Genomic DNA, 23,439 nt, shown 5'->3' on the forward strand with positions numbered 1-23,439 from the left:
GCATAACATAAAAATTCTTGAGAGTTTTGTGAGATGTATTTGTTTCTCCAGGAAACCCTGGTGGCGTGGTTAAGTGCTAAGGCTGCTAACCAAAAGGCCGGCACTTCAAATCTGCCAGGTGCTCCTAGGAAACTCTATGGGCCAGTTCTACTCTGTCCTGTAGGGTCGCTATGAGTCGGAATCAACTCGACGACAGCACTGGGTTTGGTTTTTTTTTTTTTTAATTTGTTTCTCCATTGTCATCTTGTCAGTGTTCCCCTCTTTACCGCCCCTACTCTCTGCACCTCCCGAGAAATGCTGCCCAGCCTCTTACCCGTTCCTCTTTGGTGTAGAGTTGGAAACATTGGGATAAAGTGCAGGTCTGAGGCTGGTGATGACGTTCCTTTTGCAGACGGACACTTTCCGCATCAGGGATATACTCATCCTCAGCGTTTACAAACAAGCTGCGATTGGGGGGAAAAAGCATTTATCAGAGGATGTCTTGCAAAACTGACACAAAAATACAATTATATAGCTTCACCAAGTGGCTATAAATTCACAACAAAAAGATAAATGTATAAGAAAGCAAAAGTGGTAATCCAATTTTTCTATGTTCCAAAATGTTGAAAAGTTCTCTATCTACAAGGGAATTTTCAAAATAACTTGGAGTTGTTTTTTCTGGGATTGGCCATGAACTGTGTTGATTAATTCATATATTCTTGTCCCTCGTATCTAGGGGTATGTATTTGATATAGCTTACTAGAGTTAATGGGCCTTAATAAGAAAATCGAAGTACCTAGACCTTTATAGTTACTGAATATACAGCTTCTGTCTCATTAGCAGCAAACAAATGTTCTAAGGTTTTGGGGTCTGGAAGAGAGAATGGAATGGAAAGGAAAGTAATAATAAACTGTAAATAAATGATTAGCAACACATTTGGATACTTAGCTAAAGAGAAGAGAGATTTGTGCTTCGACTAATTTGAAAGATCAAAGGTGTGCTACTGAAGTGGTATTAAAGATTCCATAAATACTAAGTAAAAAAATATATATATACTCACAAATCTTTCGTCTCCTTGTCCCATTCTACTACTAATTTCACATGAGCCGTACCACCTGGTCCACAAGATTTTAATGCCCTATAGGGTGGGGGAAGGAGGGAGAAGCCACACGTTGTTTTCTAAATAAATTATTTTATTTCAATGTGATGATGTCCTATCTAAGGTCATAATACAGTTACTGAAAACCTTCCCATAGTTCCCCATCAGGGAAAGTTTCTACTGAGACCACCATAACCTCAAACTTAATAACTAGGTTATGTCTGGGCTGAAAAATCCTTAAATCAAAATGTCCAACACAGAAATAAAGAGATTGGAAGAAATGTAGGATCACATTATCTGGCTGCTAACAATCACTCTCAGATGTTTCTTATGCTCTTTCTAATTTTTTGCCCCATTTCTCACTGACCCAAATAGAGACTGGGCAATGGTTCTCCCTGGTAGCAAAGTCTGCTCTAGTACCTCTCCACCTCCCCCATGGACCATGCCTAATACCATCACATGCCATATTACATGCGATAATACCACGTGGACTACGCTCACACCGATCTAAACCCTGCCTGTCCTGCAAGGCATCACTCAAGTCCCACCTCCTTCCTTCATAAAACCTCTTGAGAAACTTGTAGCACTCACTGTCAGCATTACTCATCCAACATTTTTCATGCTCTGCAGTGTTTTGGGTCATTATCTAATCTATTAAATGTCATCTCCAAAACCAAACAGTGAGCTGATTTCAAACAGGACTATGTTGTATACTTTCTGGAATCCTGAAATGCAGGCACCACGGTATTTATTGAAAAAAAAAAAACGGTAATAAAAATAATGTGTCTATATTTATGTATCCATGTAATATAGATATACATGTCTCTATTATTTTAATTTAAAAAAACAAACAAACAAAACTCCTTGGCACAGAGTCAATTCCGACTCGTAGTGACCCTACAGAGTATTGTAAACACAACAAAAGCACATAGAAAGTACTCACTTTCAGAATGGAGTGATTAATTTCAGAGTGTGGCGATTAACTCTACCAGTGGTAAAGGAGGGACAGTATGAAGAAAGGCTTGAAGGAAAAGAATTACGGACAGAGGAAACCAGCCATGCAAAGACACACATATGAAAGAGTACAGTTATGTTAAAAGCTCATCAGTACTCTGATACCGCTGAAGGTGTAAGACGGTAGGGGCAGGGATAGCAAAACGTTACAGAAGGGAGGTGTTCAGGGTTCAAACTGAAAAACCTCACATACTGTGGAACCTGGGCTTTATCTTTCAGGCCATAGGGTACCGCTGAAGGATTTCAAGGAGGAATGTGACATAAACAGACTTCTACCTGGGAAAACTTCCATTTTGGTGAAGATGAAAGTGTAATTTATCTGTAGTCCTAGGACGTAGGTTAATTGGTTTCCTACATCCATACAGTATGACTTTTCTGATTTTAAAAAAGACAGTAACATGTATCATCCTCAAATATGAATCAAAAATGAAATAAGTACTTAATTTCTAAATGAGACTAAAGAATCTGCCATGTTTATGTGGAAATCATACCAAACATCACTTGAAAGTACACATGAGCATATATTAAATTCTATAAGGTGATTTTTTTCTTTACCTTTCTACCGTTGGATGGCACAAAGGCTGCTCCTCCTGAGGCAACAAGTATGTTATTCCCACGACACTGACCACACGCAAACTGAATGGACACACCTGCGTCGGATGTTAAACGAGAGTTAGGCTGAATTCCTCTTCAAGTGCATCTGCTTTACAGCGGCACTTCCAAAGATTAAAAAAAAAATTTAGAGGGCTAGTAAATGTTCATTTTACAAAACTGGTTCTCTATAATATTCTGTTAGGCTGTTGAACCAGTCTAATATAAGTCTAATATACTTTAAATATGATTTATCCAAGTGCAATGTACATATCAAATATGTTATACAAGGCAGGTAATACATTGCTCTAGCTGAACATTAACTTAATGGTCTTCCATGGATACCTTAACACAGCAATCATAATTTTAAAAATATACAGGTAGATGTTCTAGCAAAACCTCTCCAAGCTTATCATGTGCTCAACTTTATTCAACAAGTATTATAAAGAAATACCCAGGAGTTCAAGGGAAAGCTTGCAGCAACTAGGGTAAGTCCTTGGTTTTGAAAATCTGAACACAGCTGATTTTATTAAACAGCTTTTCGCCAGGGCTCCCTAACGTCCCAGCCTGGTGTCTGGCCTCCCTCCAGTACAGAGGTCTGGACTTTAAAGGCCATTTTCATGACTGTTTCTTTCATGCATACACAAGCATGCTATGCTGGAGTATCAAAATGCTTACAGACCTGAATGCAAACTGTGGGCCTCAAGAAACACTTCATCTTCTCTAAGATTTCCTTCTGCAGAAGGTCCCATGCTATTGTCTTCTCCAGGTGCAGCACAAAAGGCAATCCAAACCTAACACAGATAAGTATTAGAGTAGCCTTAAAATACGGCAGTTCTTTGATAATGTAATTCCTTATTCCTGACCTTTTCAAACAGAATCACAATAAAATTGGTTTTAGGACCATTGTCAAAATGAAACAAATAAGACATTTAAAACTCTCTTTAGTAGATGAGAGAGTCAGAAGCAGATGAGATTTCTAAATCAAATTTAACAGCATTTATACCAAATGGTTTCTAGGGGAGTACGATGCTAGGATATGAGGTGGCAAGGGGACAGTATTAAGCGAGATGGCGAGGGAAGGGGGGATGAGAGTATACATGAATTGATAAACAACATGAGTCAAACAGAAAAGGGGTTAGGTGCCAGGCGAAAACACAGAATCAGAAGGTCTACCAGCAAGGCAGCCATATCCTGGCCATCCCTGACAACTAGGGAAACACTGGCAAGGAAGTGACACTGAAAGTCAGCTCCTACCCTAGGGCAGAAGCTATCTGGCCTCTGCCATGTTTCCTGTATCACAATGCTGGGCTCACAGGTGTTAGAGAACGAGAGACAGTAAAATGGTTCTCAGCCTTGGCTGCACATCGAAATCATCTACCAACCAAAACCAAACCCCCTGCCATCAAGTCAATTCCAACTCCTGGCAATCCAATAGCACAGGGTAGAAATGCTCCATAGCATTTCCAAGGCTATAAATCTTCATGCAAGCAGACTGCCACATCTTTCTCAGGCAGGGAAGCTGGTGGGTTTGAACCACCGACCTTTCAGTCAGCAGCCAAGCACTGTAACCACTGCACCACCAGGGCTCCCTGAAATCACCCAGGAGCTTTAAAAAAATCACTAATGTCCAAGTTTAACCCCCAGGGATTTTGATGTAACCGGTCTGGTATGTGGCCCAAGCACTGAGATTTTTTTAGGGGCGTCTCAGGCAGTTCTAATATGTATCTCAAGGTTGAGATCCCTCGGCCTAGCCCAATTCTCAGCCAAGCCCCAATCATTCAACCTTATTTACTGTTCCCTAAATGTGTCCCACTTTCACGCATCCATTTCTTACTCCAAGCAATTCCCTCAGCTTGGAATGCCCTTTCCTCACTTCTTGTAGACTATCTATATCAAGACCCTGTGAAGGTGTTCTTCTTCTCCAGCAAGCAACTGTTGGTTTGTTATCCCTACCAGAGCACTAACCACACTGTGCTGTAAATACTGCCTGCTTAATTTTTCTGTCTCCACCAAAATAGCATGAGTTATTTGATTGCAGAACTGTGATTTACTTATATAGCCGGGTTCTTAAGGTTCTTAGCCAAAGCCTAGAATATAGTAGATGCTTAATAAATGCTGAATGAATAAATGAAAGAATAAACACACTAATAGATGAACTCTGATTCAGCCCAAAGCAGAGGTTCTAAGACCAGCAATACACCCATTACTAACAATCATCAAGCAGTTTATTCACATTACTGCTCAACATGAACCATCTACCTAAAAGTCACCATCACATGTAAATCATCCAGGTACATTTTTATTATGATGACATTTGTACTCTTAGGATACTAGCATCAGGGTCTGAAGCAAGGTGGCAGCAGGAGCAGCTGCATACTCCCATCCCCCAATGAAATACCAAAATACAAGAAAAACCAAGCAGAAACTAGCAGAATGAACTTTGTCAGAACTCTCTCTGGAGAACAGTCAAAAAGTTACAACTAAGTAAACACTGGATCAAGAAAAAGATGACATATAAATGCAGGAAAGCTTTGGTTACTACAAGGCTGTGCCCTATCCCCTCCCTAGCTCAGTATGGCCATCTTAAAGTGGCAGCTTGTCCTCCCGGACAGGGATTCTGGTCTCTGGTTCTGGACAAGCAGAGCAGACTTTATTTGCAAATTTATGTCTGCCCTGACCTGTTTAGGCGCTGACTGCAGGACTGAAGCAAGGTGTTCAGTCTTGGTCTCGACTACCTCCAAGCTCACACAAGGCTGAGAGGCAGCAGGAAATAATACAAGGCTGAAACCACCAGTAGATGCCTGGGGCTAAAGAGTGCCATTAAGGCATAAAATAAACACCTAAAGACTGGAAGGAGAGGCTGGAGACAGAGTTTCAGAAATTAAGGCTCTCAAAAGCACTGAGGGGGGTGGGGGAGACAGGGAGGAGGACTGAGAAAGCCACATGCATGCCCAGGGCAAGTTGTATGCTCAGCAATTACCTGAGAAGATCCCACATTTTCACCTTAGGCTGACAGAGCGCAAACCAGGCTAAGTGTTCAAGGGGGGCTCAGGCACAAAGCCAAATTGCAAAGACTGAGAGAAATTTTTGCTTTATCTTGGTTTTTGTGTGTTTGTATTTCCCCTGGCATTTGAGACGTTTTCTGTCAAAACACTAGCTGAACTCAAGCTAAGAAAGACAGACCTCCTGCACATCAAGGAAGAGAGTATTTGCAAAGATAGTTAGGGGAAGTCACCAAACACATGGAGAACAAGTGCCTTTAATAATTTAGAAAGAGAAAAAAAAAAAAAGCAACCCTAGGAAAGGGGAACAATCTGATTTCCAGAGTTACCACATTATAATAGCCAAATATCCTAGTTTCAACCAAAAAAAAACCCACAAGGTTCAAAGAAACAGAAAAGGATGGCCCATTCAAAAGAACAAAATAAAGTGACAGAAATCCTTCCTGTGGAAGCCCAGTTAGTGAACTTACTTGGGAAGGACTTTAAAACAACAGTATAAAATATGCTCAAAAAAACCAAAGGAAAAAATAAAGAACTAAAGGAAATCAGGAAAAAAGGCAGTATCATTAAAAATCATTAAAGAGACAGAAATTATAAAAAGAAACTAAACAAATACTGGAGCTGAAAGTACAATAATGGAAATGAAAAATTCACTGGAGGAGTTAAACAGATTTGAGCTGGCAGAAGTAAGAATCAGTGAACTAAAAGAGAGAAAAATTAAAATTACAGGGTCTGAAGAACAAAAAGAAAATAGAATGAAGAAAAGTGAACAGAGTCTAAGGAACTTGTAGGACACCATCATGTGGTCCAACATATGCATTTGTGGGAGTCCCAGAAGGAGAAGAAAGAAAGAAAGGAGCAGAAAGAGTATTTGAAGAAATAATGGCCAAAAACTTCTCCAAACCTGGTGAAAGATACGAATTTACACATCCAAAAAGACAACAAACTCCAACGAGAGTAAATCCAAAGAGACCTACAACAAGACATATTATAGTCAAACTCTCAAACACCAAAAACAGAGTATCATGAAAGCAGCAAAGGAGAAGCGATCATTACATACAATGGAACCTCAATAAGATCAAGTGCCAATTTCTCCTCAGAAATCATGGAAACCAGAAGGCAGTAGGATGACATGTTTAAAGTCCTGGAAAAAAAAGAAAGAACTGCCAATCAAGAATTCTATATTCAGCAAAACTGTCCTTCCAAATGAGAGAAGAACATTCCTGTGAAGGAAAAAAAAAAAAAAAAAGCTGAAGGAGTTCATTACCACAAAATCTGCCCTACTAAACAATGCAAAAGAGAGTTCTTTAAATTGGAATGAAAGGACGCTAGACAGGAACTTGAAGCCATATGGAGGAAAAAAGATCTTCAGTAAAGGTATTTTCACGAATAAATATAGAGGCCAACTTTATGATATATTTGCATTATAACTCTACCTGCTATGTCCTATGTTATTTAAAAGACAACTGCATAAAAAATAATTATAAATTTGTTATTGAGCACACACATATAAAGGTATAATTTGTGACAACGTAAAGGCGGGAGACGAGCAGTATAGGAACATAGTTTTTTTATGTTATTGAAGTTAAGTTGATATCAATTTAAAGTACGTTAATATAAATTTACAATGTTAATGTAATCCCCATGGTAACCACAAAGAAAATATCTTAAAAAAATACACACATAAGCAAATGATAAGGGAATCAAAATAGTTCACCACCAAAAAGTCAACTAAACGCTAAAGGAGGTAGTACTGGAACAAAAAAGATATAAGGTACAGAAAGTAAACAGCAAATGGCAGAAGTCCTTCCTTTAAACTGCTTTAAATATAAATTGATTAAACTCTCCAATCAAAAGACAGAGGTTGGAAGAATGGATAAGAAAAGGTATTCAACTACATGCCATCATAAAAGACACAAATTAGATCCAAAGACACAAATAGGGTGGAAGTGAATTAACAGGGGAAAACATATTCCTTGCAAACACTAACGAAAACAAAGCTGAGATAGTTGTGTTAATATCAGACAAAATAGACTTTAAGTCACATCTGCTGTAAGAGTCAAAGGGCATTATATAATGAAAAAAGAATATCAAGGAGAAATAATTAAAATATATGCACCTACCAGCAGAGACCCAAAATACATGAAGCAAACATTAATTAACAGAACTGAAGAAAAAAACAGACAGTTCTATAATAATAGAGATTTCAACACACCACTTTCAACAATAGACAGAACATCAGGACAGAAGATGAATAAGGACAGAGGATTTCAACAATACTATAAACCAACTGGAGCCCTGGTGGTACAGTGGTTAAGTATCTGGCTGCTAACCAAAATGTCAGCAGTTCAAATCCATCAGCCACTCCTTGGAAACCCTGTGGGGCAGTTCTACTCTGTCTTATAGGGTCACTATGAGTTGGAATTGACTTGACGGCAATGGGTTTGGTTGGTCTGGATAAACCAACTAGGCTTAACAGATATATATGGAATACTCTGCCACAAGACACATTCTTCTTCAGTGCACATAGGTCATTCTCCAGAACACACTATACGCTAGGTCACAAAACAAGTCTCAATAAATTTAAAAAGACTGAAATTATACAAAAATACCTTCTCCAATCACAACAGAAAGAAATGAGAAATCAATAAAAGAAAAACTGCAAATTTTACAAATATGTGGAAATCAAACAATAAAAAAAAACCAGAATCAAACAATATATTATTAAATAACCAATGGGTCAAAGAAGAAATCCAAAGGGAAATCAGAAAATATGTAGAAATGAATAAAAAGGAAAAAACAATATACCAAATCTTATGAAATACATGGAAGGCAATGCTCAGAGTGAAATTTATAGTGGTAAATGACTACAGTAAAAAAGAAGAAAGATCGCAAATCAATAACCTAACTTTACGCCATAAAGAACTAGAAAAAGAAGGACCAACAAAGCCCAAAGCTACCTGAAGAATGGAAATAACAAAGATCAGAGAAGATATAAATGAACTAGAGAATTAAAGAAACAGAGAAAATCAATAAAACCAAAATTCAGTGCTTTGAAAAAATCAATAAGGCTGACAACTTTAGCCAGACTTAAAAAGAAAAAAAGAGAGAAGACACAAATAACTAAAACCAGTAGCATAAGTAGCAATATTACTACTGATCCTACATAAATAAAAAGGATTTTAAGAGAATACTATGAAAACCTGTACACCAACAAATGAGATAACCTACATGAAATGGAAAAATTTCTAGAAACACACTAATCACCAAAACTGACTTAAGAAGAAACAGAAAATCTCAGCAGACCTTTGACAAGGGAAGAGATGCAAAGAGTATTCAAAAACCCGCCAAGGAAGAAAAATCCAGGACTAGATGACTTCACTAAGGAATTCTACCAAGCATTTAAAGAAGCCATTCCCAAGCTCTTCCAAAACATGGAAGAGGAGGAAACAGCTCCTAATTCAACCTATGAGGCCAGTATTACCTGACACCAAAGACAGATAAGATACCACAAGTAAAGAAAACTACAAATCAATATATCTTATGAATATAGAAGCAAAAATCCTCAACAAAATACTAGCAAACTGAATCTAAGAGCATATTAAAAAGATTATACACCATGATCAAGTGGGATTCATCCCAGAAATACCAGAGTGGTTCAGCATAAGAAAATCAATTAATGTAATACACCAAATTAACAGAACAAAGGAGAAGAACCACATGATTATCCTAATTGATGCACAAAAGGCATTTAACAATATACCAAACACCCTTTTATAACAAAAATACTAAGCAAACTAGTAACAGAAGAGAAATTCCTCAACATGGTAAAAGGTATTTATGAAAAACCCACCGTTCATATCACACTCTATGGAGAAAGACAGAAAGCTTCCCCAAAGATAAGGGACAAGACAAAAATGCCCACCTTCATCACTGCTATTCAACATTGTACTGAATGTTCTATTCAGAGCTATTATGCAAGAAAACATAAAAGGTATTCAAATCTGAAAGAAAGAAGTAAAACTGTATTACAGATGACACGATTTTATATATAAAAAATCCCAAGGAAAGCTACTAGAGCCAATAAACCAATTCAGCAAAGTTGCAGATACAAAATCAACATACAAAAATCAGTTGTCTTTCTATATACAAACAATGAACAATCTGAAAAGGAAATTAAGAAAACAGTTCCATTTACCATAGCATCTAAACAAATAAAATACCTAGAAATAAATTTAACCAGGAAGGTGAAAGACTTGCATACTGAAAACTATAAAACATTGCTGAAAGAAATATAAAAAGACCTAAATAAATGGAAAGACATCCAGTGTTTATGGACTGAAAGATTTAATATTGTTAAGACAGCAATACTACCCAGGGCAATCTAAAGATTCAATATAATCCATATCAAAATTCCAACAGCCTTTTTTGCAAAAATGGAAAAGCCAACCTTCAAATTCATATAGAATTGAAAAGGTCCTTAATAGACAAAGCAATTTGGAAAAAAGAACAATGTAGGAGGACTCACATTTCTTTATTTTAAAATAAAGTACAAAGCTACAGTAATTAAAACAGTATAGTACTGACCAAAAATAGACATACTGACCAATATAGAATCGAGAGTCGAGAAAGAAACCCACACATTTAAGGCCAACTGATTTCCAACAAGATTACCAAATCCATTCAATGGGGAAAAAACATTCTCTTTAACAAATGGTTCAGGACAACTGGCTCCCCACATGCAAAAGAATAAAGAATTAAGTTGGACCTACAACCATACAGGAAAATTAACTCAAATTGGATCAGTGACCCACATATAAGAACTAAGACCATAAAACTCGAAGAAAAAAAACATAGCGGTACAGTTTCAAACACTTCTTTCTTTTAGACAATGGATACTCAGATATGATATCAAAAGTGTGAGCAACAAAAGATAAAATAGATAAACTGTACTTCATCAAAACTAAAAACTCTTCTTCATCAAAGGTCTTTATCAGAAAAGTGAAAAGACAGCCTAAAGAATGGGAGAAAATATTTGGGAACCATGTATCAGATAAAGGTTTAATTTACAAAGAAACACAATTCAGCATCAAAAAAAAGAATTGAAAAATTAGCAAAAGAACTCAATAGAGATTTCTCCAAAGAAGATATACAAAATGTCCAATAAGCACGTAACAAGATACTCAACCTCATTAGTCATTGTTGTTGTTCTCGCTGTTACGTGCACTCATAGCGAACCTATGGACAACAGAAAGAAACACTGCCTGACCTGCACCACCCTTACAATCACTGCTATGTTGGAGCCCATTGTTGTAGCCACTGGGTTAAATCATCTTGTTAAGTGTCTTCTTCTTTTTCACTGACCCACTACCAAGCATAATGTCCTACTCCAGGAACTGGTCCCTCCTGATAACATATCCAAAGTATGTGAGAAGTCTCACCATGATCACCTCTGAGGATCATTCTGGCTGTACTTCTTCCAAGACAGATTTGTTTCTATTCAATATTCTTCTCCAACACCATAATTCAAAGGCATCACCTCTTCTTCACTCTTCCTTATTCATTGCCCTGTTCTGCCATCCATGTGAGTGACCCATGTGGGTCAGGCCTCAAGGTGACATCTTCGCTTTTTTAAGACTTTAAAGGGGTGTTCTGAAGATCTGCTCAATGCAATACGTCATTTTTTTTTTTTAAATCATGCTACTTCTCTGCTTTAATTTCTCCAGTGTTTTTTTTTTTAAATAATATTTTATTGTGTTTTAGGTAAAAGTTTAAACAGTAAATTAGGGTCCCTTCAACAATTTTTATACAAATTGTTCCATGTCCTTGGTTATAATTTTTATAATGTGTCAGGATTCTCATTATTTCCATTGTTTGTTCTGTTTCCATTGATCTAGCTTCCCCTCCCCTCCCTGCCTTCTCACCTTTGCTTTTGGATAACTGATGACCGTTTGGTCTCATATAGTTAATTGTTTAAGGGAGCATATTACTCATAGGTGATATTGTTTATTTTATAATCCAATCTATTATTTGGCTGAAAGATGACCTGCAGAAACAGCTTCAATTCCAAGTTCAAAAGTATCTTAGAGCAATAGTCTCGGGGATTCCTCTAGTCTCTATTGGTCCAGTACATCTGGCCTTTTTTAGGAATTTGAGTTTTGTTCTACATTTTTCTCTTTCTACCTGGGACCTTCAATTGTGTCCCTGGTCAGAATGGTCAGTAGTGGTAGTTAACAGCACTGAGTTCTTCTGGTCTTAGGTTTGAAAAGGCTGTGGTTCTTGTGGGCTATTAGTCCCATGGACTAGCTTCTCCTTTGAGCCTTTGATTTCCTTCATTCTCTTTTGCTCCATACGAGCAGAGACCAATAGTTTATCTTAGAGGACTATTTGAAAGCATTTAAGGCCCCAGATGCTACTCACCAAACTTGGATGTAGAACTGATTTCCTGACTGCTACTTTCATGGGCATTGATTGTGGATCCATATAAAATGAAACTCTTTACAACTTCAATATTTTCTCCATTTATCATGATGTTACTTATTGGGACAGCTGTGAAGATTTTTGTCTTCTTTACGTTAAGGTTTAATCCATACTGAAGGCTGTAGTCTTTGATCTTCATGAGTAAGTGCTTCAAGTCCTCTTCACTTTCAGCAAGCAAGGTTGTGTCATGCACATCCTGCAGGTTGTTAATGAGACTTTCTCCAATCCTGATGCTGCATTCTTCTTCATATAGTCCACCTTCTCAGATTATCTGCACAGCATACAGATTAAATAAGTATGGTGAAAGGCCCCTGATATACACCTTTTTTGATTTTAAACTACACAGTATCTCTTTGTTTTGTTCGAACTACTGCCTCTTGGTCTATGTACAGGTTCCGCATGAGCACAATTAAGTATTCTGGAATTCCCATTCTTTGAAATGTTACCCGTAACTTGTTATGATCCACACAGTCAAATGTTTTTATGTAGTCAATAAAACACAGGTAAACATCTTTCTGATATTCACTGCTCTCAGTCAACATCTATCTGACATCAGCAATGATATCCGTCGTTCCATGTCCTCTTCTGAATTTGGCTTGAATTTCTGGCAGTTCCCTGTCAGTGTACTGCTGCAAACATTTTTTAATTACCTTCAGCAACATTTTACTTGCATGTGATATTAATGATATTGTTCAATAATTTCCGCATTCTGTTGGATCACTTTTCTTTGGAAGGGGCACATATATGGATCTCTTCCAGATGGCTGGTCAGGTAGCTGTCTCCCAAACTTCTTGGCATAGGTGAGTGCGCACTTCCAGTGCTGCATCCATTTGCTGAAACATCTCGGTTGGTATCCCGTCAATTCCTGAGGCCTTCTTTTTTACCAATGCCTTCAGTGCAGCTTGGACTTCCTCCTTCAGTACCGCTGGTTCTTGATCATATGCTACCTCCTGAAATGGCTGTACATTCAGCAATTCTTTTTGGTGTGGTGACTCTGTATTGTTTTCATCCTCTTTTGATATTTCCTGTGTCACTCAATTTTTTGCCCACAGAATCCTTCAACATTGCAACTCAAGACTTGAATTTTTTCTTTAGTTTTTTCAGCTTGAAAAATGCTGAGCATATTCTTCCCTTTTGGTTTTCTAACTCCAGGTCTTTGCACATTTCATTATACTACTTAACTTTGTCTTCTCAAGCTGCCCTTTGAAATCTTCTGCTCAGCTCTTTTACTTTATCATTTCTTCCTTTCACTTTAGCTACTCTACAAACAAGAGCAAGGCTCAGCATCTCTTCTGATATCCATTTTGGTCTTTTTTTCCTTTTCTTCCTTTGGGAAACTGCAAATCAAAACTATAGTGAGATACCAATTCGCACCCACTAGGATGGCTCTGATAAGAAAAACAGGAAGTAACAAATATTAAATAGGATGTGGCGACATTGGAACCCTTGTCCCCGGCTGGTGGGAATGTGAAATGGTGAAGCTACTGTGAAAAACAGTATGGCAGTTCCTAAAAAAATTAGACATAAAATTACCATATGACACACACCAGCACTCTGAGGTACATACCTGAGACTTGAATGCAGGAATTCAAACAGATATATGGATACCAATGGTTCACTACTGCATTTTCCCAAGGGGCAAAAAGTAGAAAAAACCCAAGTGTCCCTCAACAGGTGAACAGATAAATAAAATGTGATATATACATAAATTGGACTATTATTCAGACATAAAGAGAAATGAAGTTCTAAAATACGCTACAACGTAGAGGAACCTTGAAAACATTATGCTAAGTGAAATAAATCAGACTCAAAAGGACAATTATTATATGATCCCACTTATATGAAATATCTAGAATAGGCAAACGTATTGAGATGAAAGTTTATTAGTGGCTACCAGGGATGGTGGCGGGGGGAATGAGGGGAACTGCTTAATGGGTACTGAGTTTCTGCTAAGGGTGATAAAAAACTGGATAGCAGATTATAATTACATAATTAATGTCATTGAACTGAACACTCAAAAATGGTTACAATGGAAAACATTTTATTATATATATTTTTACAGCAATAAAAAAAAAAAGTTTAAAGGCTAACATAAAGGTTATCCTGACAAATACCAGAAAAAGTTTTTCCTCCCCTGAAGCATCCCTAATCTGTCCCTTGTTGTTACTCAGATTACATTACTGTTCTGATAAAGTTACTTTAAAAGATATTCTAAACCCCCATAAATTCTTACAGAGGGAAACAGACAGATTAGAGAGAGAGATCCAACTCACAAGTTTCAGGCTTATACATCTGAATGAACAGTGGTGCCATTTGGTGAGACAAGAAACACTGGTGAGCCAGGTTTATAAGGCAAGATAACGAGTTCAGTTTGGGGACTAAATCTGAGGTGCCTGTACCATTCAAGTAGATATGTTAAGAATTTGGAGGTGGGGAGAAAAAAGGCTGCTAGGAAAGCAGCTGAATAGAGGTCTACAGCCCCAAGAAGAGTCTAAGCCGAAAATATACATACGAAATGGGCCTTTAAACTAGATGAGCTGAAGAGCTTTTCTCAGATTCTTTTCTTCTAATTTCATACCCTCGCCCCACAAAAACAAAATAATAACAATAGTTCAGGTCAACTTACACTTGTTTCTAAATATCAGAATCAGAAATCAAGTATTGAAAGTAAGAACTTTTCAACCCTGCTTTTTAAAAACATTTGAAAATATCAGATTTCTAATGTCTTAATACTTATTGGAAAATAACCTTGTTTTTACCTTTTCCCTTGCTGCCCAGTGCAGGCTCGATTACACACCAAAAGGACAATCTTGTCACTTCCTGCTCTTGTGGAAGGCAAGTCCATTTTCCCTTGCTTTGCTGCTGCTTGTGTGGGGGAAGACAGTCTATGGTGATCCAAGCCAAATTTCAGGTGGTTTAGATTGTTGTTTAAATGAATTCCTGAAACAGAATAAGAACCTGTCATTTTATCTCTTCAAAATTCTTTTCATTCATTCATTACAAAGAAATTTACACAATACAGAAAATAAGAGGTTCTCGCATTACGTAACTTAAACTACAATTAAAAAAAAAAAAGGTGAACAAATGCTCTACTTTGAGATCTCCCGTCTAGCCACAAAGATATTTTCTTTAACCTAGCCTTACTCAGGTTTCTTACTTATCTTAAAAACTGAAAATTAAAGCTCTTCACTTCAGTAAATTTTAGATAGTTTTAGAAGGACAAGTTTGCTGAGGTGATCCACCAGGACAAATTTAAAGTGAGATCATGCAACCAGCAATCAAAAGGAACTTTTTTTTTAAATAAAGACTAATCTTCAGTTTTCCAATGGCAGTTTCTTCTGCCTGATTGAAGAAACAGGCATATGAAACAAAAGATAAACTACCCTTACTGACCCAGAGCCATTAGAAGAACATGTCAACTTTAATACAATCAGCTAGACTGGTTCAACCTACATTAAGGTCAAAAAAATGTAGGTCTGACAGGCACAGTGCTGGCTGCTGAAGATCAAACAGTTCTTTAGAAATGTCCAAAAGCAGAACTAATCAGAGCTGCCCAGCAATTCAGCACCTAGTCCAATGTCCTACGCTTAGTAGGAATTCAATAAATACTTGAAGAAGGAATTGTTCCTTTCCTTTGATGCGGGATTTTCAGCTGTGGAAATGTAGCCTAAGGAAATAATATCCCAACAGGAGAAGAGAAAAAGGAAACGCCACCACCACCACCACCACCACACACACAAAAAAAGAAATTAACATCACCACCAGAAAAATAAAATAAAAAACAGCTTACACACACGTATTCATAGCAGAATTCTAGCAATAACCTAAATAACGAGCAATATAAGGCTTGCTGAACCCATTTAGGTACAACAGCATTATACCAATTTAAAATGACAAGTACAAGGTTAGTACCAAAATAAATTCCTGATAAATTAGACTTAAAACATATACATAAACACACAGAAACTAAAAATATGGAAAAACAATCTTTATGGAGCTACTAGAGGGAAGAAGACTTTAAGTTTAAAGAAATCACAAAATAAAAAGCAGATTTCACTTCATTACCATTTTAAACTTCGGTATGAAAATAACAGAAACCTGAATTTGAGACAAGTGACCTCATTTCCCAGGTTCTTGGCAGAGGGAAGGGTAGGAAGACCTGTTCTCCTAGAATTGACCAGGATCCATAATAAGGAACACAAGCTTTGTGTTCAAATCGTGGGCTGTTTACTACTAACTGTATGATCCTGGTTAGTTACTTAACCTCTCTAAGTCTCAGCTCCCTCATTTGCAAAGTGGGGCAAATAGTAGCCTCATATGTACTGAAAAAAAATAATTACAAGGCCTTTAGCACTGGGACTAACATATACTTAATAAGTGGTATAGTCTTCCAACAAAGGCACTCTCTGGTGAGAATTTGATAATCTTTGGACCTCACCAAATTCACTTACAAATATAAACTTGGTGGTAACCCTAAGCAACTGGGGTGGGAAGGGGCCTGTTGGGAAATTTTCAGTTCAGCAAACATTAGCTCTTGCTGCCTGCCAGGTACTACACTGAACTGCTGGGTACACAAGATGAAGCGAAATGTGGTCCCAACTCTACAGAATTTCACAGTGCAGTGGGAAAAGATAGAAAACAGTTAATTTCCACACAACATGCAAGTGTCAAGAAAACCAAAACTGAAACAATACACTATTTAGCAAATAATGAAGATATGAGTAGACCAGAGAAAAATGAAATCTAAACTGGTAGTGGCCAGCCCAATATATAGAATCTCCAAAAGGTTCAGAAACGAGAGGTACCAGATGCTTCTGGAAGTAAGACATGAAGGAAAAGAGGAGCTAAAATAAGAACTGGTTCAAAGACTGTTTAAAAAGCAAATATCCAGATTTCCTCCCTGACACGGTACAGCCAAAATACTCTCCATCTGAGCAAAGGGCAAAAGAGGCCCAGGTAAAGACGAGGGCAGTGTACTAAAAAACCAGGATAAGTCAACACATCAGGCCCCTTCCTGACTCAGCTCCCAGGGTGCTGGCCACTATACCATCACCCTCCAACAAAGAGAGTAGAAGAGTCTCCTCCAGGGAATGTGACCAGCCCAAGAAGAAAGGCCTGAAGATACTACATGGCTCAGAGTATCCTGCAGGGAAGTTCACAGTCAAGAAGCCCCACTCACGCACTACAAGTTCCTCTCAATTTTTAGACCTCTTCACTTAAACAAGAGCCTTGGTGGTGCAGTGGTTAAGAGCTCCACTGCTAACCAAAAAGTTGGCAGTTCAAATCCAGCTGCTCCTTGGAAACCCTATGGGGCAGTTCTACTCTGTCCTATAGGGTCACTATGAGTCGAAATCAACTCGATGGGAACGGGTTTGCTTTTTTGTTGTTGTTGGTTTGTTTTCACTTAAACAGGAGCAAAGAGGATAATAAGAAAACATACCACAACTACAGAACAGGAACAAGGCACTATAATAAAACAAAATCAAAACAACACAGTCAGCTCCCTCCAAAAAGTTCTCAGAATTTAAAAACATAAAAGAAGTTAAAAATCTCAGTAGGAAGGTCTGTGGATATAAAGTTGACAAAATCTCTGAGAATGTAAAGCAAAATGACAGAATTGGAAAATAGAGGAATAAAAGTAAGAAAATTAGAAGACCAATTCAGGAATTCCATCATCCAAATGACAGAGTTTTAGAGAGAGAAAGCACGAGAAACAGAGAAGAAATCATCAACTAAATAATTCAAGAAACTTTCCTGGTACTAAAGGACATGAGTTTCCAGACTGAACAGTATGGCAGAGTAGCTGGCACACCAGGGGGAAAGACCCACTCTCAGGTACATTACCAGGAAACTTCAAAACACTTAGAATAAAGGGAAGATCCTAAGAGCTTCCTGAGAAAAAAAGAGGAAAAGAACAGTTACAAACAAATGAATAGGAACAGAATGGCTTCAGACTTCTCAACTGGAAATAGAAGGCAATGGGATCAAACCTTTGTAACTCTCAAGGAAAATTATGTGCAACCTAGAATGTTATTCCCACCCAAATTACCAATCCAGGATGAGGTAGACCACAGATACTTTCAAATTCTTGATTTACTTCCCCCATGCAACAATTTTCAGGAAGCTACTAGAGGATGTGCACCAACAAAACAAGCAAGAACATGGAAAATTACAAGAAACGAAGATTCAGCAGAGGAGAGAGGTGAAAGGAACTCCCTGGATGAAGGTTATACACAAGCACAAAGGAAACCAGTCCAGGCCATGCAGATCAGATGATCTGAAGATTCCCCTAATAGACTACTTAATGCCTTTGATGTCTTAAAATACTGAACGTCTAAGATAACAGACCAAGAGGTCTGGGGATCAATTAGTAAAAAGATATAGAAAACTAAAGCAGACAAACTATGCAAAAAAGTTATTAATTCCAGGAGAAAGAGAAAATAGGGCTATATCTGTATCTTTTCTAGTGGGAAATCAACAGATAATACCTAAAACCAAAAAGTAGCAATGTTATTTATGACATGGAGGCTACAAAAAGAATCAGCTCAAAAAGGTGAAAATGGTTGCCTCTGAGAAGGGGCAAATAATGCTGTAGGGAAAGCAGAGGTCTACTGCTTTTTATAACCAATTTGTAGAACTCTTTAAACTGTGTGCATGTAAAACTTTGAAAAAATAACTCATAAAGTGATTCTATAACCAGAAAACAAGTGTGGCTATGAAACGGGAACAATCAGATCGCAAGGTAGTTCTTAGAAATGAACACAACTGCTTAAACAAAAACTTAACCAGACCACTGCTGAATAGCAGAAGGGACAACGCTAAGAACCAAATTAGAAGATCAGAAGATGAACTAAGAAAACTCTTCTAAAGTACAATGTAAAAGAAAAGCATAGTAGACCACTGAATGCAAGGATGGTTCAGTTATTAGAAAAATATATATCAAGTCATCATGTTAATAAACAAAAGGGGGAACACAAACCACTGAAAGGCAGCATGGCACTTAAATGGCTGCCTAAACTTGGGCTCCACCACTTACTAGCTGATCCTGGATGTGGTACACAACCTTGCTGTGTCTCAGATTCCCCAACAGAAATACAGGAATAATAATAGCACCAACCTCACAGAATTATGATGATGATTAATTGAGTTGATGCATGTGAAGTATATAGGATACTGCCTGGCACACAGAAAGCACTCAATAAATGTCACCATTATCATCATCTTGATATATTTTATCAAAAGCCTTTTCAGAAAAGAAGGCAAGGATGCCTACCATCATCAGTGTAACCCATCAAGGTTCTACAATTTCTAGCAAATGCATTAAGACCAGAATGAAAAATAAAACGTATTACTACTAGACAGCAAGAAGTAAACTTATCATTATTTGTAGATGATTTGACTCTCTAGAAAGACTAAGATAAACAACAGAAATAGCAGACAGGAGGTTGGTATAATTATCAATTTTAAAATAACTATACCAAAATCAGTAACTTTCCACAAATCAATAGTATCTAATCAAAACATAAAATGGGAGCAGGAGAGAAGAGACTATTCACGACAGCAACAAAACATGTAGGAATAATCCTGAAATCTGTGGGATCTAGACGCTGAAAGTCTCAAGGCTTTCCTAAGGAATCTAACAGACACGAGTAAATGGAGATGCCATGTTCCTGAGTGGGAAGGCTCAATACTGTAAAGGAGACAATTTTCTCCCAGGGAATTCTACACTTTTAATCTATTCCTAACAGTATCATTATGGAAACAGTACTGTTATGGAAACTATCCTAAAATTAGTCCTAAGAGGATAAATAAACAAGAATCATCAGAAATAATCTGAAACTGAATAAAGGAGGAGAGAATTGTGTTGAAAGTAATGTCTTGTTATTTTCCTCTTAAACCAGTGGCAAATAATCCTGGTAGCATATTAAAGACATCTGGGGAACTTTTTTTTATTCTTTTGTAGACTAAAGCAGGCCCCATCTCCCAAAAATACTGACTTAATTGATCTAAGGTAGGTTCCACGCATCTGGTTTTCCTGTGGTTTTTAAAATTCTCAGATGATTCTAATGTGTGATCTGAGTTCAGAACAATCTTAACAAAGAGGTATCCAAGTTGTTATTGCTGATTGGCCAAATTAAGATTTAGTGAAACTGAGGCAATTAAAGGCTGCCAAATTCTGGAGGCACAGTGGTAAAGAGCTCAGCTGCTAATCAAAAGGTCAGCAGTTTGAATCTACCAGTCCCTCCTTGGAAACCCTATGCAGCAGTTCTACTCTGTCTTATAGGGTCACTATGAGTCAGAACTGACTCAACAGCACCTAATAACAACAACGACAAACTCAGTTAAGTTCCTATGGTCTGAGTCCTGTCAAGTCTGCTCCAAAAGGGAAGCTCTCCCTCCTCTTCACCATGCCCTTCCCACCTCCTTCCATCTCTGATCATCAGACTGCTTTTAATCTGAAACCTGTTTTGTCCGCTTTATGTTTAAGCAAATGAGATAGACTCCCAGCTACAGGTCTGACAATGATTACCAAGAGCCAATAATTATTCCTCATTGCTTTTCATGCCTTACTGCACTGGCCAGGAGAACCAAAACAATATTAAGTAGGGGAAATATAACAGAAAGCCTTTTTTTTTTTTTAATTTCTGATTCTAAATTGTTTTTTATATGTATCCTTTAAGTATAATATTGGCTCTTAGAATAAGTTCTTTTTGTCATATTAAAGTATCCTACTTTTAACTCTTAGAATTTAGGACATGACTTCCTCTTATTTATCTTTGCATCCTCAGTACCTTACCCAGTGTACATGTCTTTTCTTCATTAGAATTACAGAAGTTTTGGATAACTTATTAGTTGTACATTTCTTTTTCCTTCAAAGAACCAGCTTTGGGATTTACCATTTCTATTGTTTTTATGTTTTTAAATGTATTTATTAACACTTTCATTGATTTTACTCATCACTGAACAAACCAACAGAAACCATCCTTGAGGAAGACTAGACATCAGACCTACTAAATGCAGATTTTAACACAACTGTTTTAAGTATGCTTAAAGAACTACAGGAAAATACAAAGAACTAACTAAAAGAAACCAAGAAAACAATGTATGAACAGAATGAGAATATTAACAAAGAGAGAGAGATTATAAAAAGGAACCAAACTGAAATTAAAAATTCACTACAGTGGTTTAACTGCAGATTTAACAGGCAGAAGAAAGAATATGGAGACTTGAAGATAAGACAATTGAAATTATACAGTCTGAGGAAAACAAACAAAAGAAAAATGAACAGAGCATAAAGGGACCTGTAGAACACCATTAAGTAGACCAACATATGTATCATGAGAGTCCCAGAAGGGAAGGAGAAAAAGAAAGGGGCAGAAAGAATATCTGAAGAAATAGCGGCCAAAAATTTTGAAAAGAGTAACTATAGATTGACAAACTCCTAGCCAGGCTACCAAAGGGAGGTAGAGGCGGAAATACACTAGGTAACTAAAATCAGAAATGGAAGTGGTGACATTGCCACAGACCTTAACAATTAAAAGGATTGTAAGAGAACACTATGAACAACTATATGCCAACCATATTTGACAATCCAGATGAAATGGATAAATTCCTAGAAGCATACAAACTACCTTAATTGGCTAAAGAACAAATAGAAAATTTCAACAGACCTATAACAAGGGAAGAGATTTAAACAGTAATCAAAAACCTTCCCACAAAAGAAAAGTTCCAGACTAGGTAGCCTCACTGGTGAATTCTACCAAACATTTAAAGAAGAATTAGCACCAATTCTTCTCAAACTCTCCAAAAAAATAGAGGGGAAGGGAACACTTACGAACATTACCCTAATAGCAAAGCCAGATAAAAACATCACAAGCAAAGAAAATTACAGTCCAATATCTCTCAGGAATAAAGATGCAAAAATCCTCAACAAAATATTAGCAAGCCAAATCCAACAACATATTAAAAGAATTATATGCCATGATGAAGTGGGATTTATCCCAGGAATCAAGGACAGTTCAACATAAGGAAATCAATCAACGTAACACACAACATTAACAGAACGAAGGAAAAGAACCACATAATTGTCTTATTGACACGGAAAAGGCATTTGGCAAAATCTAACACCCTTTCATGAGAAGTACTCAGCAAACTAGTATTAGAAGTGAAATTCCTCAACATGATAAAGGGCATCTATGAAAATCCCACAGTGAACATCATACTCAATGGTGAAAACCTGAAAGCTTTCCCCTAAGATCAAGAGCAAAACAAGGATGCTCAGTTTTACCACTGCTATTCAGCACTGATTTTATTCATCATTGAGCAAACCAATAGAAACCATCCTTGAGGCCTGCTGTCTGACCTGCCAATTCTGGGATTCACTGGCCTCCACTGCCCCTTAGGCTGGTGGCCTATCAGTGACCTAATTCTCCATCTTCTGCAGCCTTGTGAGCCAGCAGCCTGTGGTCTGAACTGCCCATTTGGCTTCATCATCCCCTGCAGCCCCGTGGGTCAGGAGAAGCCTATGCATGACCCACAAACTTGAGACTTACCAGCCTCCACAACCATGTGAGCCATTTCCTCTATGTGGTTCATGAGTTCTGTGAGACACTGCAGAGAACTGGGGAACCCAAAGACCGGAGGGAGAGTATTGAGGGGAGTGGGAATAGTTGATGTTAGAGATGATGGAGTGGTGCAGCAGCTTGGAAAAGTTGGACACTGAGGACATCCTTAACCTTAGCCTCATAGGAACCAGTTTTGTGCTGATCCTTATAAAAGAAATTATTCATTTCGGCCCCAAAAAGCCAAAATAATCTTAAAGCAAAGAACAAAGCAGGAAAACCCAAACTTCCGGATTTCAAAACAAAGCTTCAGTAATCAAAATAAAGTGGTACTGGCAGAAGGACAAACAAATAAACCAACGGATTAGAATTTGAGAGTCCAAAAATAAACCCATACATCTATGGCCAATTGGTTTCAAGAAGGGTGTCAAATTCATTCAAGGGGGAAAAAAATGTTCTTCAAAAAATTCTCACATGTGAAAGAATGAAGTTGGATCCATACCTCACATCATATAGAAAAATTAATTCAAAATGGATCAATGACCTAAATGTAAGAATTAAGACCATAAAACTCTTAAAAGAAAACATAGCGGTAAAGCTTCCAGACCTTCTTTTAAACACTGGATTCTCAGATTTAACACTAAAAGCACAAGCAACTACAGAAAAAAACTCACACGCACCAATGGACATTATCAAGAAAGGGAAAAGA

At 37.5% G+C, this 23,439-nt stretch overlaps 1 protein-coding gene across 3 annotated transcripts in view; it reads right to left on the reverse strand.

Moving 5' to 3' along the window:
- Nucleotides 1-23,439, reverse strand: part of USP31 (ubiquitin specific peptidase 31) — a 100,908-nt gene that overhangs the window by 20,844 nt on the left and 56,625 nt on the right. For all 3 annotated transcript variants that reach the window (XR_007519557.1, XM_049903037.1, XM_049903036.1), the window contains exons 7-11: nucleotides 14,928-15,108; nucleotides 3,366-3,477; nucleotides 2,648-2,742; nucleotides 1,040-1,117; nucleotides 314-443 (exon numbers count right to left, since the gene is read on the reverse strand). Coding sequence is in view for 2 of the 3 variants with exons in the window: in XM_049903037.1 (XP_049758994.1) it covers nucleotides 314-443; nucleotides 1,040-1,117; nucleotides 2,648-2,742; nucleotides 3,366-3,477; nucleotides 14,928-15,108 (596 nt within the window). In the remaining variant the exon portion in view is untranslated. The remainder of the gene's footprint in view (nucleotides 1-313; nucleotides 444-1,039; nucleotides 1,118-2,647; nucleotides 2,743-3,365; nucleotides 3,478-14,927; nucleotides 15,109-23,439) is intronic.

This window comes from Elephas maximus, chromosome 12 (genome assembly GCF_024166365.1).
Source record: "Elephas maximus indicus isolate mEleMax1 chromosome 12, mEleMax1 primary haplotype, whole genome shotgun sequence".
In the NCBI taxonomy this organism is placed as follows: Eukaryota; Metazoa; Chordata; class Mammalia; order Proboscidea; family Elephantidae; genus Elephas; species Elephas maximus.